General features: G+C 36.6%; 3 protein-coding genes across 3 annotated transcripts in view; 2 read left to right on the top strand and 1 right to left on the bottom strand.

Moving 5' to 3' along the window:
• Nucleotides 1-20058, top strand: part of aux (cyclin-G-associated kinase) — a 348262-nt gene that overhangs the window by 317705 nt on the left and 10499 nt on the right. The gene's annotated exons all lie outside the window — the stretch shown is intronic.
• On the top strand, nucleotides 814-13549 carry LOC114247600 (putative acetylcholine receptor chaperone). Its single transcript, XM_028180597.2, has 4 exons — nucleotides 814-1189; nucleotides 5391-5529; nucleotides 7323-7467; nucleotides 10624-13549. The coding sequence occupies exons 1-4, from the start codon at nucleotides 1079-1081 to the stop codon at nucleotides 10697-10699; spliced, it is 471 nt and encodes a 156-aa protein (XP_028036398.2). The 5' UTR covers nucleotides 814-1078; the 3' UTR covers nucleotides 10700-13549.
• Nucleotides 15529-19961, bottom strand: Vta1 (vesicle trafficking 1). Its single transcript, XM_028180618.2, has 4 exons — nucleotides 18830-19961; nucleotides 18038-18188; nucleotides 17607-17764; nucleotides 15529-16712 (listed from the first exon to the last, which is right to left on the bottom strand). The coding sequence occupies exons 1-4, from the start codon at nucleotides 19005-19007 to the stop codon at nucleotides 16264-16266; spliced, it is 936 nt and encodes a 311-aa protein (XP_028036419.2). The 5' UTR covers nucleotides 19008-19961; the 3' UTR covers nucleotides 15529-16263.

Below are 20058 nucleotides of genomic sequence, written 5' to 3'. Positions count from 1 at the left end.
TGCACCAAAGAAATATTATTTTTTTACTATGGCAATCGTCCTCTTCTGATGTTGTTACCAGCTTTTCGTTTATTTGGTCGTATGAAAATTAATTTAAAGTTCATTAATCTTTATTAATAAGATCTAAGTAGTTTAAATCGCTGCACCAAAGAAATATTATTTTTTTACTATGGCAATCGTCCTCTTCTGATGTTGTTACCAGCTTTTCGTTTATTTGGTCGTATGAAAATTAATATAAAGTTCATTAATCTTTATTAATAAGTTTTAACAAACGAGTACAATTTCGTCGTTCGATACGAATACACCAGTGGTCTTAACTTGTAGGCCATGACGACTTCAAAACTTATGTATCTCATTGAGTGCTGGCTGTGTAATTTTAATAGTGTTCTCTCTCTGGTTTCGGATTTCGATCGGATGAGCGTCACTCAGAATTTATTTAATGATTCTACTTTATTTTTATTAAAAAAATATGCTATAAAATAAAAACTCAGTTACCTGTTTTTTATTTAATTCTGTAGTCTTGACAAATGAACTGTACAAACTATTTAGCCAGGCTAAATAGAGACATATATTTATTCCTGGATATCGGTTTTTTAGAGATCCAGACGTACCTACAGAGGTATTAATACTTCTTAAAAAAGGGCTCACCAAATCTTATGTACCTACCTCTAATATTGGTTGCTTATACACCGTCAAAAGACCCCCAATAATTTACACTATCATTTATAATACGTGGATAGTAAATAGTATGTTTTCTGTGCACTGTAGTATAAAATTTATGTTTGCTGGTAACATTTGTATTCCTTGATTGATGTGGATTTGTGGGACATTATGGATTTTTTCGCGCCGGCGCGAAATGTGCTTGCTTCCGATTAGCTGCAGAATTCCTTCGCTTTTTTCAATATAATTAAAAATTTTAGATGTTTTTGCCGCTTAGAGTTATTCGTCAAAGTGTAACGACTTAGATTACAACCATGTTCAGTAATTAAAAACGTTTCGAATTAAAATTATTATGTGCGTGTATTGAATTGTGGAATTAATTACATATTTCTGCGATTAATATTTCTTATTGAAAAAAATGGGTTCTATTGTTTTGAAGAGTTTATCCGTGCTTTTGGGAATATTTTTTGTATTTGTCGGAATCACAAAATTAACACCTATGATATCGAAAGAATTGCATAAGGATTTGGTGAGTGATATGTAATATTATGTTTATTACTTTCATAGAAAGGCCATAGGTGCATTGAGTTTTTGTATTGTAGAAGAGCGAAGTAGCTGCTATTTTAGTATTTGGCCTGCGGCCTAATATTGTACATCTGCGGGATTGTCTCGCTGCGACTTTCTAGTGGCGACAGCACGGCCGTCGATGCTATGATTACGAAAATAAATTAATATTACTATAATATAAAGTAAACATAGTAATCTTACATATCTAGAACGAACGCATATAAATACTTAAACATTTGATCCTCAAGTCCAATCCTTAGTATTATTAAATCAAGTACACCATTCTAATTCCCACTATGATAAACAATATGTATGATATATGAGTCGACTATTATCAAAGGCGGCAATCTGACTTTTGGACAATGATTGGTAAATCAGAAAAACGAATTATTGACTTTGTATTCCATTGGCAGTCACAAAACTCTTCGGAACGACGTCTTAGATAAATAACAGGTTAACTATTAACCTTTATTTAATGCAGGTTTTGAACCGTATTCTTTGAAGGAGACGATTATATTCAAATAAATCTGTATTGACATATCAATAAATTTTTTTTGTCCAAATGCACAGATTGCCACCTTTGATAATAGACGACTCATATAATACCCAAAAATTATACATTTGATTCAAACGACTTTGATTTCTATCAATTTAAAAAGTATTGTGTTACTGCTTATTTATAAGTGATAGTAGCCCTCCAAACTGAGCAGATTAGTTACCCAAAACTGAAATGTTAAATTACACCATTTATTCCCATTTAATGATCTCAAAGACAGATTTCCTACAGTTAATCTTACCTGGTGGTAAGTGGTTACCGCTTTCCATCGACACTACCTATACTTTAAGGACTACTTCGCGTGGAAGGGGTGCTATTGTGTTTTTGGAACCCGCTCTTTGCATTATCTATGGTCATTGCCGCCGAGCGTAAAATGCTCGTCAGCGACGTCTCGTCGCAGATGACTTTTGTGAGTTCTGCAATCTCACCAAAAGAGCTGGTAGAGTATCAGTCAAAAAACTCTACCCATGCTTAGCAGATTACTTAGTATTCACTTTCTTCAAATTCGTCTTGCTTACTAAGTATTCCAAGTATGCGTATGGCACCGTCCGGACGGATTTTTAAACTTTCTTCTACCGAAGAGACAGTCGCTTGGTATGCTGACGATCGATGTTTCGGCAAACACAAAATCATCCTTCGATGGATTTTTATTTTACATACTACAAGCAGACAAGCTTGGGGTTCATTTATTGCTAAGATGCTACTAGAGGCTATAACGAAGAATTTTTAGACGACAAGGATGGTGGTGGTAACTTATCTAGATTTGTCAAATATTCGCATCGTTTGTACAAGTGTGGCCAAGTGGTCAGATAAATTGCTATGTATTTGCGCGAACACGAATACCTGTCGCGGCCCTATCGAATTACTGGTGTAATTTTAAGGGATTTTTCACGTCAAATATTCCCTACGTAGCTATCCATCGCCACTGTAAATTTAATTTGTGATCTTATGTGCTAAATTAAAAATTACAATAACGCTGATCTATTCCGGATCGGTTTACAGTATATTGAATGTTTTATTGGAAACTTGTCCGGCCACCGCCCTCGACGAAACCGTCGCTTGCGACGAAGGGCTCAACGAGTAAATTAACCCATAGACACCGCCCACTGAGTTTCTCGCCGGATCTTCTCAGTGGGTCGCGTTTCCAATCCGGTGGTAAATTCTGCGAAGCACTGCTCTTGCTAGGGCCAGTGTTAGCAACATCCCCGGTTTGAGCCCCGCGAGCTCACTTACTTGCTCGGTGAATTTAGAATAAACCCTCGAGGTTACTAGAATAGGTAGGAAAAAAAAACAGAAAAATCATCAACTATTCTACCTAACCATTAGTATATTGTGTAGAAATGCCGACAGCCATAATGTATAGTGATAGTCGTGGTTGTATTTTCATTTCAATCGCATAAAAGAGGCATGTACAAATTAATAGACATATGAGATGAATAGATTTTTTTTTGGTGGGAGTCATTACTTTTGGCCCGGCTGCCTTTCCAGTTTCACCAGGATAGGTGGGCGAGCACGGGCTCGGCCCTAACAGCCAATGCATCTACTGCCGAATCGGAAACGCGACCCGCTGAGAAGATCCAGCGAGAAACTCAGCAGGCGGATGTATGAGTTAGGTTTCACGTCCAAATTCGGGTACGGCTCGAGTACAGTTACCAGGATCCTTAAGCCTGCTCCTAGTGCTAGAGTTGCAGACATCGAATAACAATGTCAGTGGATCGGATGGATCCGCCAAGAGATCTCTAGGGTGTCGATGGCGACTGGCTCCTGCGTGAACCGCACTCGGAGAGTAGTCAGCGGCGGCCATGAGGCGATTTTCATGACGCGTCCCTGTATCTCATCTTTTTCCATTGCTTACACGTCATTGCTTTATCTTTACACGAGAGGTCGAATTCTCAATTTTATTTGTATCGCGGATGTTCCACGCTTCAAATGGATGATAGCTTCTCAAAAAATGTACAAAAATTGTTTTGATTTATAAATAAATATATGTACTAACCAATATGGAAAAAACTAAATACAACAATTATCGATTTTGGGATATCATTAAACCATTTTCAAAATCGGAGCAAATGCTGTAGAGTCGCCAGGAGTGCAAAACATATATAATGTTAAATGTATTTCATAAATAATATTTAAAAAAAAATTCAAGAACTCAAGCTTCTTTTTTTTCAAACAAGGAAGATATAATCAATATGGAAAAATCGGAAAAAAGTAGATTCATAGAATATAAACAGTACCAAATTTAAATAATCAAAATTTATACATGTAACTCGAATTCACAATTGTCGAACTGTAGGAAAACTTTTTTTATAATATAGTAAAATTCCAGTAGCCCAAACACGTCACTATAACCCCAGCTGCGATACAATGATTCGAATGGTGGTGGTTTATAGGTAGCGGCTTGGCTCTGCCCCACGCATTGCTGACGTCCATAAGCAATGGTAACCGCTCACCATCTTCTCATTTGCCTACAAGGGATATATTAAAAAAAGTGGGCGATGGCACTCACGTTTTGATACCAATGGTTATACGGCTTATATCCAAGGGTCATTCGAAAAGGGTCGGAAAACGAATTATTTGAGAATCATGAGAATTGTATATTATTGTCCATATGATTTCCAAATCACCAATTCGTTTAAATAATAATAATGCTTTGTAATTTTCTACTGCTAATTTTCTAACTTAAAGCTCTCTCTCCCTATAGTAGTACTACTAATCATCTGATTATCAACATGTGTGAGATATACATACGAGTATCTCATCTTCGTGCACATTCAAATATTTACTTTATAAAAACTACGGGATTGAAAAATACCACAATGCTTCATGTTTTTGTTCAACATGGAACAAAAATTTTTTGCTCTTGACAGCTATTTTCTATTTGTAGCTAGGTATAGGAGCAGTGAGTGAATTTGAAACATCTTTTTCAATAACACTTAATCATCATACCTAAATGAGTTTTCGTTATTGACGTTTGATGTTGGATTTATCGTTCATAGTGTAGCAAAAAACTAGGAAATCAAAATACGCATATTGCTAACTTTTTACAGACATGAGATAGTTTCAAAGTAATAAAATATATTACTTTTAATTTTATAAAAAAAAAAAAAAAACTATATTACGGCGTTCGTGAATCAAGGCGGACGCCGATTATCAGATGGTTGATTGTTCACCATGTAATGTTCGTTTATGCCAATAATCAAATTAAATATATCTAAATTAATACATACCAAATACGTAAACTTAAATTTATATAGGTATACAGACATAAACTTATTTTTGTAGATAATCGTTTGCTTTAATTTTGATTATAATGAACAAACCTGCAAAAATGAGTTAACTTTCTTGTATTATTTACTTATATAAATATTAGTTTGAACGTTTTAAAAATAATTTTATAGAATGCGACTCTCAATCAACAATCTCAGTAACGTAGAAATTTAAGAATCGTAACGTAAAATTTACAATCGGATCACAATTTACGTGAGATTTATTGAATACATTTAACAATTCAATTAATATCTAACGTGATTGGCGCCATTACCTATGTCGTGTATACAACTACATAAAATTGCAAAAATGATAATAATTATATATTTTTTTTTAGAGAAAGGAGTATGTTAGATATGCAAAAGTATTCCCACTGACTGATACGTTGGACTTCAAATTACCATCGAAATGGTACAGGAGGACCGTGGGTGGTTTAGAAATATTATTTGGGTTAGCGTTGGCAGTTGCACCTAATCGTAAGTATTTCTAAATTTATTTTAAGCATTGCATTGTCACCGTTTGAAAATTTTGTAGAAAATGTTGAATAAATTTTACGAAAAAGTAAAATGATGAGAAAGGTCTTCCGTGGACCGTGTACGACTTATGAAACTACACAAAATTTCGAATATTTACGTATTAAAACATAGTAGTAGCTTGTTGCGATCACAAAGTTTTAAGTCTATTTTTACGAATAAATTACCAAATACCGTTAATATAGGTATTTAGGAAATGTCATCAATATACAGTTAAATCTGAGGAAGATGTTGTCAGGACTTTTACGTTTCCAAAATAATACAATTAATAAACTATTTCTAAAATTATTACAAAATATTTAAAAAATCTATTTTGTTACTAACTGACCCGGCAGACTTCGTAGTGCCTCAATCGATAAATAAAAGACCTAAACTTTTGTATAAAATAAACTTAAAACAAACAAAAGGAATCCGTTCGACGGGAGACACATCAAAGGAAAAACAAAATTGTTGTTTTTATTTAACTCCGAGCATTTTCATATTTATCTACCATTTAAACCTTCTCTGGACTTCCACAAATAATTCAAGACCAAAATTAGCCCAATCGGTCCAGCCGTTTTCGAGTTTTAGCGAGACTAACGAATAGCAATTGATTTTTATTTATTAGTTTACAAACATATCGAATTTGTTTTCTTCAAATTATAAATAACATATTATAAAAAGGTCCGTGTCCGTAATAGGTTACATGCTGAACGTACTCGTTAGTAATGCGTTAAAACCGTGGCGTTTGATCTTGGCGTAATTGCTGATAATCCTACCGATTGGATATAGGCTTGCTGTGGTAATTGTGTATAACATTATCTTCGGATGTACATACTGACTTTTTATTTTTACATAAGTCTAACTAATTGTTGCTAGGCAACAACTATTCTTTTTTAATAAACTTACGATGGTTGCATACAGTAAGAAGGACAGTTCTAACACTTGCGGCCTGGTTTGAAGAGTAGAATAGCCGTTATTCCAAAGCAATCGAGATTACAGTCTCGCACGAATTCTCGCCGTCATCTTTATTGGCTACAGTGATTACTTAGTACTGGTAATCAGTTAATCTGAACAATAAATGTAATAACAATAACGCCTTGAGAAACTTCATTAATATCTATACTGACAAGATAATTTCAATTCAAACAAAAGCTTGCTAATCAGTAACGCATGTAATAATATCGCCCCGTCCGGGCGTAGCTAGAATAGCCCCCTAGGCTATCAGCGAATAGGAAGGGAAAAAAAATCTGCAACGTCTTCAAATTATTTATGGAAACAAAGTTTATGAAAGATAAATGATCAGCAATTAGAAAATTACTGAAAAAGATAAAGACAGCGTGATTGTAAATGACTTATCTTACAATTTTGTTGCGATATCTTACAATTTTGAAAGTATTTAGTATTGACTTCCAGTTGATGCGCTTACCTTCCCAAGGACAATTGAAATTGGTTTTAAAAATCAAGCGAACAGAAATATGACAGTAATGATCGTATACGCTTAATTTTTTTTTAAAGCACGGAACCCTAAATTTATAATCGTAATACGTAACTTTTTATTCTCGCGATCCCGCTGAAAATCCCTAGCTTTATTTTAATACTGTTAATCCTACAACCAAGTCTAAGACAGTACGTTTAATGTTATCTAACAGTTTTCATTATATTTATTCTACATTACAGTTTGCCTTGCCGTTGCGATTGTTTTGTTTGAAACCATATCATTGATCGTAGTTTTTCTAGAAGGAATACTTTTGCAGATAAGTTGAAGAACGCCGCGAACATCGGTCTGGTGTTGCTAATGATCCTGGCGGCGTACTCTCACGTGATGGTGGGCGACCCGTTCGACCGATGTGCGCCGGCTCTCGTATTCTTTTTCATGCTCAGTGGGAGGCTCGTCGTTTGGTAAATAGTTTTATATTTATTTATGAATTGGACACATTTAGAATTTTTATTTTCGTTGTGATTCTGGTTTTGTATGTGTGTGTTTGTAACAAAATGTAATAGGCAATTTATTGGCTCGGGTTATCGCTTAACGTCGCGTTGGAGATGAGCTCGTCTCGTGAAGTAACCTTAAAAAAGGTCCTTTGATGGCTTATCAGCCTTGGAATCTTTGTGTAGAGAAATTCTGTAGATTTTTTTGTCACTATAGGCAAACGCATTTATGCCCACTTGAAGGAAAGTAGTCATTTTCGCTCAAGATATCAACAATACGATAGGTACAGCCAAACTGCCTGCAAAGAATGATGTATATACTGAATTACTGAAAAGTATGGAATTCTGTACCGTAAATCACTTTTACATCAACAACTATGATATATGAACTAAAAGTTCCTCGCCTTCTATAAATCAGGAAAGATGTTCAGTTCCAAACAACTATTTATTGCTTTAAATTATTTATTTATTTGGGATTTTTTTTATTTACTAGTTATTGGATTTTTTGAATACGCATTGTATTTTGATCGCGTACGGTTAGCATGAAAATTCTGCCTATTTCTGCCCCAAAGCAGTCGTGCGTTTCAGGATTGAAGGAACCCGACTCACCCGTTTGAGGGTCAATTTAGACCTAGTCCCTCATGTTTTAAGGCGGGTTTTTTTATCTTTGAAGACGAGCATATAGACTATCCTATGACAAGTGATCTCGCTAAACCGCTGCCTATCGCTTGGGGCCCTCTGCTCTGTATATAACTGCTTAACATCAAGTCGGAGCTTGTATATCCTACAGCAACGAAAACAAAAATACCGTTTCATTTTATTCGGAGCCAGTAATCAGCAGTTGCCCGTGGGTAGATGTTATGATTGACGTCAACGAGCACAAATTCAAATGAAGCTGTTATAAACAATGTGATGTTGACAGCAAGGTATTTAAATTTAAAACTAAATGTAATGCTACTAGAGTCCACAATGAAAATGTTTAATCTTGTATCGATCAGATTCATTGAATAGCTGACCTAGATAGCCCTGGGCTCCGCGAATCAAACTAGGTAGTAGATAAATAACTTGTATTATAGGTAACAGTTGATGAAATTTGCTTTTAAAATCGAACAATACGTGTTTATTTTATTACGCTATTTTCGGTAAAAATTTAATAAAAATTAATAATGAACCTTTAGTGTTTTGAAACAAGTAAATAAGGTTATGTTTTTAATATTGACGAACAACGCTGATGTAAGGGACATTTAGCATAGGCGTTTCTAAGACGTAATCAATGTTCAATGTAAACCGTTGCACCTTGAACGATTTTATGTGATGTTAAAACATCAGTTACGAAATAAATTTAGAGTTATCGTTCGCTCGGAGTTTGGCCCGGCTCCAGAGAATCCACGACGGGCGGCGGTGTCGCGCGCATTATAACTCACAATCTAAAACCGCATCGATCTTGTCATTCCTCAATTATATTTTGAATTGATCTTATTTAATGCAAGCGTCCTGCGTAGCATACCGAAAAAAAAAACCCACATTATAGTGTCAAATTATAGAAAGTAGTCTCTGGACAGCTCATTGCTTAAGATGCCTTTCCTCTTAGCCGAATATTTCGATGGATACTCGCACCATGTCGAAGAAATGCCACTGTGTTTTATGGTAATTCAAAAGACACGTTACATCCTCGTTTAATACATAGCAGAAATTATATAGTAGGCGATATATGAGTTCATGTGCACGATTATCGCAGAAGGATGCAGCGGAGTGCGAGAGTTTAAATTTAATTCCTCTCAGTTACGTCGGCTAGTGCTTCACCGTGTAGTTCCGTTGCTGTGATAACTCGTGTATTCAAATTACAGTTTTGTATAGGCGCACTGAGTTTAGGCGTATACGGCGTTTTTTCAGAATCAAATCATGCAATTCTTTATTTTCCTACCTAAGCTGATGATAGCATTGAGAGGCTATGTCAGCGTGACCGGGCGAGTAGGTGAGCTCACGGGGCTCAAAACGGGAGCCTAGCAAGAGCAGTGCTTCGTAGAATCTACCACCGGATCGGAAACGCGACCCACTGAGAAGAAAACCGGCGAGAAACTCAGTGGGCTGTGTCTGAGGGTTAATTTACTCGTCGAGCCCTTCGTCGCAAGCGACGGGTTCGGCGAGGACGGTGACCGGTGCACTCCTTGGTTGTGTACTTCTTTACTTAAAGATACGTTCCGGAAAACAAAATCTCACAATTATAATAAACACACCGGTCACGCTCCGCTGTGACTGTCCTTTATATTTTAAACGTTCACAGTTTAGTTTCTAAAATAAATATTTCATAACCTTGACCTAAAGACTGCGAATGACCTAACTACAACGAAAAATAAATCAGACAAATCGTTCCGGCCGTTCTCAAGCAATCCTCCGTCATACACATGGCAATTGATTTCTATTTAAAGAAGTAGGTTGTAATATTTTTACCCTCAATCTCTGCGCATAGTTTATCACGAGTCTAAGAGAACACAAAGGAAGCTACAGTGAGATTTCGCTCAAACGCTTGGTGTCAGGATAATCGTGTTGAGTCCGCACATAAACGTGTTTGCACCATCATCCATCACAGGGCCAATTTTACGGCGAAGCAGCCTGCACTTAGATTTGGAAGATATAAGATACCCGTTATTCAAATGCAATCAGAAATGGACCAATGTTTCAAAATGATTTCAGTATTTACTGAACATTTGCTTGATACCAAGCAGGGCATTATTCGTATACCAATAGTAGACTACAAAAAGAACTTCACTCCCATATCCAATTTTCAAATGTCGTGATTTGAAAAGGAATTTGCAATAGCTCTAGGATGGCTAATATAATGTATTTTTTTTATTGCTTAGATGGGTGGACGGGCTCACAACCCACCTGGTGTTAAGTGGTCACTGGGGCCCATAAACGTCTACAACGTAAATGAGTCACACAACTTGAGATATAAGTTCTAAGGTTTCAGTATAGTTACAACGGCTACCCCACCCTTCAAACCGAAACGCATTGCTGCTTCACGGCAGAAATAGGCGGGGTGGTGGTACCTACCAGTGCGGACTCACAAGAGGTCCTACCACCAGTAAAAATTAATTTCGACTAATAAGTTATCTTTGAATTCAGGTATCAGACGAGTCGACGTGAACAGTTAGAGAAGTCCGCCACAACTCAGAACGGCAACGGACTAAAGAGGGATTAAATGAAGACATTTTATAAATAAGCTACGTTAGCATTAATGAGTAATATATTGAACTTTAAAAATAAGTTAATTTTATATTGTTCATATTTTGTTCAAGCATTAATTGATCTACAATCTTACATGAATCACTGTGATTTCGCTAGTCAAATCGGTTGTTATATGTTGCATTAATTTGATGTTACTTTTATATTGTTACAATTCTGTACAAGGCGTAGTTTTGAAAAGTCATCGGTGAACTAAAATGCTGGTATGTTATTTTTTGTTTATTAACACAATAATGAATATGTTTTTTATTCATTTATTTAAAAATCCTCGAGTTACGATTTTTCTGTGTTATCAATGGATACACATAGGTTTTAAAAATATTTTTAGCAAAAACGCTGAGTAACTGCAGCCTTTAGTTCGGATACTGTAGTCAGCGTGCTTGTGCGAGTTTTTGAACGTTCTCGATAGCGTAAAAGTTAACTCAATTTTGTATGGAGTTGGAACGTTTACCTACGTTTGCCGCTCCGGAGCGCTCTGCATAAAAATTTGAGCTAGCTTTACGCTATCGAGAACGTTAAAAAACTCGCACTAAGCACACAGGTCTAATAACAACTAGACTTCGTCGTGGCCTAAAGGATAAGACGTCCGGTGCATTCGTATGTAGCGATGCACCGGTGTTCGAATCCCGCAGGCGGGTACCAATTTTTCTAATGAAATACGTACTTAACAAATGTTCAGGATTAACTTCCACGATGAAGGAATAACATCGTGAAATAAAAATGAAACCCGCAAAATTTTAGTTTGCGTAATTATTGGTGGTAAAACATCTTGTGAATCCGCACGGATAGGTACCACCACCCCGCCTATTTCTGCCGTGAAGCAGTAATGCGTTTCGGTTTGCAGGGCGGGGCTGCCGATGTACCGATAAACGTGAGACCTTACAACTCATGGTGGGTGGGCAAAAACCCATCATAATTTATTCAAATAGCAATGTTAGTTCACATCCGCGAAATGTCGACTTATCCACACGCCTTGTACCCGAATTGTAATGTAAAGTGTGTTCGGTTGGCGAGACCATTATCATGTTGATATTCGAGCTGATAAATGGGAGCTCGACTGAAGTTTGTCACTCTCTCGCCTGTCAGCGCACGTCGCTACATCATCGTCAGGTCCTCTTATAAAACAACTTTTGTTTACATTTATACAAAAAAAAAACCTTAGCACGTTCACTGTCTTTTAGGTCTCTTAGAAATAAATTCATCATCCGTATCTTCGGATTCGTTTTGCCCAGAGTCTACTAGATATTCCGGCGTCTTGGTAAGAAGAAATAGACATAATTACTTGAGTGCGCCGCGCAGGGCACCGGTGACCTTCATGGCAGTCAACGTGTTAAATATATTATTTGTAAAGTGATATTAATTTAAGCGATAATTAATTTTCGTGTAGATATGTGGCGTGTTCGATGCGTGTACAAGTTTGTTAACTGTAATGGTGATACGGTAAGGGTAAGCCATTGGAGCGACGCAAAAAAAAACAACAAATTAACATATTTTGCTCAATCGTAGAATAAAGTAATGTCGCTGTTGCTTGTAATACTAAAAATGTATTTTGAAATGACTAGTATAGATTTGTATCTCATCGATCCTGTGTTATCATTACATCAAATCTTAACTTAGTTAAAATATTATGATGAACTCGGGCATGCTTTTTTTGAACGTTCATCTAACTTCCGTCGGACTAGCCCGTACGAGAATATTAATATCAACTTCTAACATTGGTATTAGCGCAGATACCATAACGATACCAAAAATATTAACTTAGTAAGATACACAAGGACATTGCTGAAGAACTAGAATAATTTTATTTATAGTGAAGGCGGGTGAACCAGCTCATTGCCCGTCTGGTGTCCGCGGAGCCTATAGACAACGTGTCGCAACCCACCATAAGACATGCAAAGACTAAATTATAAAATATGTCGACTGTCCTTGAAATAAGCACAATAGTGGGGACCTAAAACGCCGATCTTAGTTTAATACTCTGAGATTTCTGCTGTCCATTTTCCGGAGAGTCCCTCAATCATCTTATAAGTGATAGGGTGGTAGGTTAAGCCAAATATTACACAAACTTTTAGATGCACGGTAATTAGAAGTTTGTTATGGTGACTTGTACTAAGACTGGCAGGTGGGAGCTGCGACCAATTAGTCCAACCATAAATAGTCTGCACGACGAAGAAAGAATTTTCAAGCTTTGCGGATATTTTATACGAACTAGTTCAAAGGTTTATTTATACCCGTACCTGGTCCGCCACAGTCTCTTCATTTAATATAAAAAGAATTATAAAGTTTATGGGGTAATTTTCGCAAAATAAGGCAGACAAGGTTGGAAAAATGCTCATCAAAACTACGTAGCTATTGTGTGAAATCCAGCAAACTATTGTCATGTTTGTTATATTATTATAATACATAAATGAAGTGTGACCTCACTGGAAAAGGCATTAATCATAATAACTATTATCAAATAAAAGGCTCGAATCATTTGGCAGAATCATTTTAACTCTTTTCTATACAGAAGCTTTGTGTTCATAGACATAAGGAAAAAAAAGATTTGCTTAAATCAGGACCGAGACTCTCGTTGTACAGGCTAAGTCCTTTAGAATTTAATTAAGGTAGTCACTATTTTAACGTTTTTTAAGCTTTTATTAATAATGTGCTATAGTATTTACCTACGCTTTATTTTTTCTGTACAATGTAAGCTTAATCTTATTTGCAGTATCTATTCGTAATATTAAATCACTTTATGTTCAAGCACTATGTGATGTGTGGTATTAAGGTGTGTGAATGTAATAAATGAATAAATGAAATAAAAGTTTTTAAATTCTTAAAAAGGCGTTGTCGTTGTGGATAGCGCCAATGCTGTTGAATATTCTCTTGAGCTATAGAGGTTACCCAAATGTGCTTGCTTCGGTGAGTTCCTGCACCGGATCAGAGCCGAGCCGACGGCAGAGTGCCACCATTGTGATTGCGACTTGGACACGGCAGAGCATACGCTCGTCGCCTGCCCCGCATGGGAGGGGTGGCGCCGTGTCCTCGTCGCAAAAGTAGGAAACGACTTGTCGTTGCCGAGTGTTGTGGCATCGATGCTCGGCGACGACGAGTCGTGGAAGGCGATGCTCGACTTCTGCGAGTGCACCATCTCGCAGGAGGCGGCGGGGCGCGTGAGAGACGCACAATCCCGCCGCAGTCGAGCGGGGGCCAGGGAGGCGGATCTCGCCCAAGCCCTGGCCCTCTTAGTGTTTCGGGTCCCCCCTCACATGTCGGTCTGGGGACCGGCGAGGGGGGCCTAAGAAGACGACGTGCAAGCTGCTCTGCACGCGTTTTACGCAAGAGCATCCGGGTGATGGAAGGCCGGCTATCCTCGACCCACGCTGGTTCTGGTCCAGCGGGGTATTCCGTAGGATAGCTCACTCTAACCGGCGCCATCTAGGCGGGCTTCGGATAGCCTGCCGACCGAGAGGGCTGGTGGTCGTGGCGCCGACGACCGCCGGTCCGGCGTCCCGAGGGGGAGGGTGATGGGAGAGATGTGCTCCGCACTAAACGCTTCACTTTCCCCCTTTGCCTCTTCATGAGTTCTGTCTCATGCGAGGTTTGGACGTTGGTTGTTGAGCGACAGGAGGTTTTAGTCAGTTCGACTCTGACATGCTCCGCCCTCTATCCCCAGTGGAGGGCGGAAGTCCGGCGATTTCCTCCTGACCAAAAAAAAAAAAAAAAGCCCAAATGTGCAATTTTTTTAATTTTTTTTAATTGCTTATATAGGTGGACGAGCTCACAGCCCAGCTGGTGTTAAGTGGTTACTGGAGCGCATAGACATCTACAATGTAAATGCGCCACCCACCTTGAGATATAAGTTCTGAGGTCTCAGTATAGTTACAACGGCTACCCCACCCTTCAAACCGAAACTCATTACTGCTTCACTGCAGAAATAGGCAGGGTCCTACCCGTGCGGACTCACAAGACGTCCTACTATCAGTCAGTAAAATTATAATTTTGTAGGTTTGATTTTTATTACACGATGTTATTCCTTCACCGTGAAAGTCAATCGTGAACATTTATTTTGTTAAGTAGGTACGTATTTCATTAGAAAAATTGGTACCCGCCTGCGGGAATCTAAGGCCTTGTCCGCACAGCGATATTTCACCGCGCGATTTTTTTCTCGTAATTCTGTAACACATTTAATATTAAAAGAGTATCCGCACTGGCAATCGCGCGGGAAAAAATCTGTGACTTGATGCAAATTGAACGCGAAGCGGTGCGATTTATTTCCGCGCGAATATTTCGTACTGTATAAAGTAAGTATGGCTATGTTCGCACTGTGGAATAAAATTCGCGCGTTTCGCTCAGTCGTGCAACGTCGCTATTGAAAAGACGCGCGCGCTTCTTCTCCCGCCCGACCGGCGGCCGTGCAAGAAAATGATGAGATTGATGTGGAGCAACTAACTTTTTGCTGTATTTTCGCAACTCTTGATATTTTATGTAGAAAAATCCTTTCATGGGTGTCAATGCCGTAAGTGGGTGAATCCAATGCTCATGACATCTTTTGATACGTCTGTTAGGCCGCGTTAGCATTAGATAAATTGAAATTTTTGTTCGGTTATCCATTTTACACGTGCGTCTCAGCCGAGAACTGAATTAAACTGACGAAAATAGTACGAAATTTTATTCGCAGTGCGTACTAGGTGTAATTCCGATCGCGGAATTTAATACGCGCGAATAAAAACCGCGGTGAAATATCGCTGTGCGGACAGGCCCTAAAACTACATATTATAATTCAATTAGATTACACTAAAATACCAATAAGCGCATTTTTATTATTCAGCATCAAAACAAATCATATATTTTTACATCTATAACAATTTTGTGGTACTTAAGTGGTTAGATATATTTATTTTGAGATTAAAATAAATTACATTAATTATATTTCAATTACAAGATTATAAAAACATTCATACATAACAATAATAATTCACAGATTAACATTTACAATTACCAGATATTTACTAAATATGTACTGAATTTTATTTCAATTTGTAGTCAACTTTGAAAAAATAAATTCAATCCTTATACTAATAAAATATGCACCTTAAATACATTTTTGTTCTTTGATAGTAACATTATTAATTAAATTATTATGGTTACTGGAGTTGATATAATAATATGCTCAATTACATTCGGTTATACTGGTTATATTTTGGGGGCTTCTCTTAGATTATTGATCATCTTGCACCCAATATGAATACTATTATATTATACAAACATCATAATGAAAACACTTGAAAAACTAAAAAATTAGAACTAAATCTTATTTGCAATAAAACCTTGTACTTAAAAGGCACAATATCCTTTCTAAGCATGTTTCATACAAGTTTTTTTGTTTGTTTTTTACTTCTATGTTTCTTTACTATTTTTGGATATCTGAATGTGACATTAAATTGAATTGTTTTTTAAAATCATGAACAATTAAATTAAATAACTTTTTATTATAACCTGACCGATGTCGCAGATGCTTTTATTATCCATGGGATCTCAGGCTGGATCACGTCCAGTTTGCAGTAACTCCAGAGCACTCTTAAGATTATAAATAGCAGTTTTAACATCATCATAATTCAAAGCACTACTTGCCCATTTACAGTATTTCTGAGCTTTTCCTATTTGATCAGGTGTAAGAGTTGGCAAATTGGTAGTGTCACTATGAAAGGTGGTTGGCTGAGGTGGTTGAGGTTGTTGGGTTGGGTCATATGGCACGAAACCACCAGGATTTGGATCTGGAGTGTACGGAACAGGGGGTAATTGAGATGCAGCTCTTAATACTGCATTTGGATCTGGTAACGAGCTATTGAAGCTTGTGGGTGCTATGGGAGGTGTTTCTGGAGGGTTACTTGTGAAATCAGTAGGTTGAGGTGGATCCGAAGGTGCTTCTTGATTGTCACTAGACATCCCTGCATTGCCTTGATCATCTTCTGACTGCATTGGACCTGGGAATATTGATGATTTAAGATTGAACATCTTATGCTAGGCACTGAGGCAAACAAGTGGGTTTTGGCTTCACAGTTGTGACTACATTTTGCTTTCATACACTTAACATAAGTCATATCAACTTTTTATCATGGCATCACCTGCCATTAAAGCAGAGTTCAAACCTATGTCTAGAAATGGTAGACTCATCCGATATGACAGAGAGAGAGAGAGAGTATTCTTTATTATAGACAAAAAAAAAAAAAATTTATGCAATACATTAAATACAAAAAAAAGTACAATTGGCGGTCTTATCGCTAAGAGCCATTTCTTCCAGACAACCATCAGGTGGACAAGAATCATTTGGAAACGAATTATGTAGTATGTTTCCAGAAATATTTTTCCCTATGTGACCTACCACTGGAATAACTCTACTTGTTTGAAAAGCCTTTAAAATGCTAATGTACATGATCAAGGATGACCACTTATGAGAAGAATATGAAAATGTTTTGTATCAGTTTTTCTGAAATAGGATGCAGTAGCCATTTAACAGAAGGTAGACCAAGATATCGCTTGGTGATTTAATGTTATAATAACCATGTCACATTAGGATTTTGTGCAAAAAAAACTATAAAGGTTACTGATGGTAGGGCCTCTTGTGAGTTTGCGCGGGTAGGTACCACCACCCTGCCTATTTCTGCCGTGAAGCAGTAATACATTTCGGTGTGAAGGGTAGGGCAGCCGTTGTAACTATACTGAGATCTTAGAACTTATATCTCAAGGTGGGTGGCTCATTTACGTTGTAGATGTCTATGGGCTCCAGTAACCACTTAGCACCAGGTGGGCTGTGAGCTCGTCCATCCATCTAAAAAAAAAAAAAAAAAAAATAAGAAATGTATTTATTTAAACAATACCTGGTACGGGTGTCTCTCCATTCTTAAGGCAGTTATGAATATACGCAGCCTTCCACTTAGCATACTTTCTATTCTGAGAAGCTTCATCTGTCAGTTCACCAAATGTGGTAAGAACATCATAGATCATACCCGCAGTATAAAATGCCTTGACCACATTTCTAAAAACAAAATTGGCATTTAGCTACAGTTGTTGCAATAGAACACAATTCTGGACAAGGTTTTAAGTAGGAATCTTGTGTGGAATTTCAGGTTTGTGTATTACATACAGTTTGAACATTATATAGTATATTGTAAATTAAGGTAGGCTGATGTATTTTGTTTAAATTCACCACCTTCAGTTTTAAGGTTTATGTTTTTACTTTTTTGACCAATAGATTAGATGTTTATGAACCTGGTACTTTTGTTTATAAAGAACTGCATGTGCAACTTACTTTCCATAATTTTGTTCCCTGTCCTGTTTGTCAGCATACAGAAACAATTTCAGTGCATAGTTTTCAAGATGGGCCTGGGCTGCTACATCATTGCTGATTGCTTCATTGTCTACATGAGATTTTTTTATTTCTTCAAGCCAGTCCATAAGAGCTGAAATTTTTTAATTAATTTTAAATTTTTCTACCTTTTTTCATAATTCCAAAGTTGAGTTCCTATTTACAATGGTTAAGGGAAAAAAATAATTCATAAATAGTACTAAATAGTAATAAAAAATGCTAAATAGTAATAAAAAGTGCTAAATAGACTTATAGTGACTTATAAGCTTAATAATATAGAGTAGCAATGACGAAATGCAACCCTGTCCATGAACAGCCACAACAGCTTCTTAGCTATGACTAAGAAGAATACAGAGGGAAGTTAAATTTCATTTACTCAGTAGATACAGGTGATAAGCACACTTAGAATGAAAATATTTGTGGTTGCAATGAAATTTCCAATAAAATTGCCATTAATACATTTCACATAATATTTTTAACAGATTTTCTTATTACTGTTTGAATTTATGCTGACTTTTCCTTGTTAATGTTTCTTGCACAATGTTTTAGGGTGGTGAATTTTCTGATTTAATAATCTTATCTATATCATTAATCATGTTTAAACAAAGATTTAAAGCCACTTTGTAGTAGATGTAAACTTCTGAAACATTTTATATTTACTATTACAAATAATGCAAATTTCATTGTCACAGAAAAAGAAAACTTAAAATCAATAAAATCTTTAGTACAACTTACCCATTAAAACTTTGGTTTCTTCAGGGGTTTTCTTGGTAGTTATTTTCAGGCCGGTTTGTAAAGCGTGAAGGCGACACCAATATGCTACAACCACATCTCGGTTGTCGTGTTCTGCTGCAGTCTTCAAATAATGCTGAATTGATTTCAGGCTCATGGGGCAATCAGGAATGTTTGCCATTTCTAAATCGTAAATTAGCGCTAGGCACTTCCTTGTTTAATTAATTTAATCGGATCATCAACCCACTTGCGCGTAAATTTTTCACAGTGGAAGCGTTTTTGAAGAAACACATATGATGATATCTATTTGTATCATAAAATTATGGTGACTCAAAAATTCGTAATTTTGTTTATGAATTTTGATATTGACAATTGACATTTGTGACAAGTATTTCTTTGTTTGATTCGTCATCAGGCAATGGAAAATAGCCTTTTTCATGAATTAATTACAGCAAAAACGTTTCACTCAAAGTATGAAAATATGAAAACTAAAATGAAACGAAATGAAATTGAATAAAGAATGAAATAAAATGAAATATAACAATGCCGTATATACCTTATGAAATAAAATAAATAATCTCTCCTTCAATAAAAGAGTTTCGATGGACTTTCTGAAAAAATCCGAGAAGCCTTAACCTGCAATTGTGATAATTTTCCCTTACTTGTGCACTGACATAGACATAGATTATACACTTAATATATTTGAGAGACATAGATGTTGAACCGTTAATAAGCCACCACAGGCTTAAATTTATTGAAATACTAAAGTAAAAATAAATATTTCCTTTTTCGTCCGTTTGTTATGTTCGATGCTCAATTTCTACCTTACAACCTAAGACTGAAGTCATTTCTTTCACGTTACATGAAAAGTAAAATGAAATCAAATGTACTCGATGAAATTAAACTTATATTAAACCATTCAAGTTTCAATATTAATTTTTAGGAAATATGTTGTCAACTGTCGTCGTTGCGGATTAAACTCAAACTGCAGTATAGGAAGCACTTATTTATTCCACACGCACCTTAAAATCGTATACATTAACAATCAATTGGTTTTTATCCTTTGAACCTTTTAAAAACGTAAAACACAAATTTTTTATCTCATGACATTTTTTCCTCAAACTGACAGCCTGTCTTTCTTTTTTTCCGGACGTCTCCCGTTGTTAATCTGTGTGTGAAAAACCATTCACCACAAATTAAATAAAATTGGAGTACATTCCCATTGCCTCTCA

The sequence above is a fragment of the Bombyx mandarina genome, chromosome 22, assembly GCF_030267445.1.
Source record: "Bombyx mandarina strain Sakado chromosome 22, ASM3026744v2".
Classification (NCBI taxonomy): Eukaryota; Metazoa; Arthropoda; class Insecta; order Lepidoptera; family Bombycidae; genus Bombyx; species Bombyx mandarina.
The sequence above is the reverse complement of the archived record's forward strand: the minus strand, read 5'-3'. Positions and strand labels throughout refer to the sequence as shown.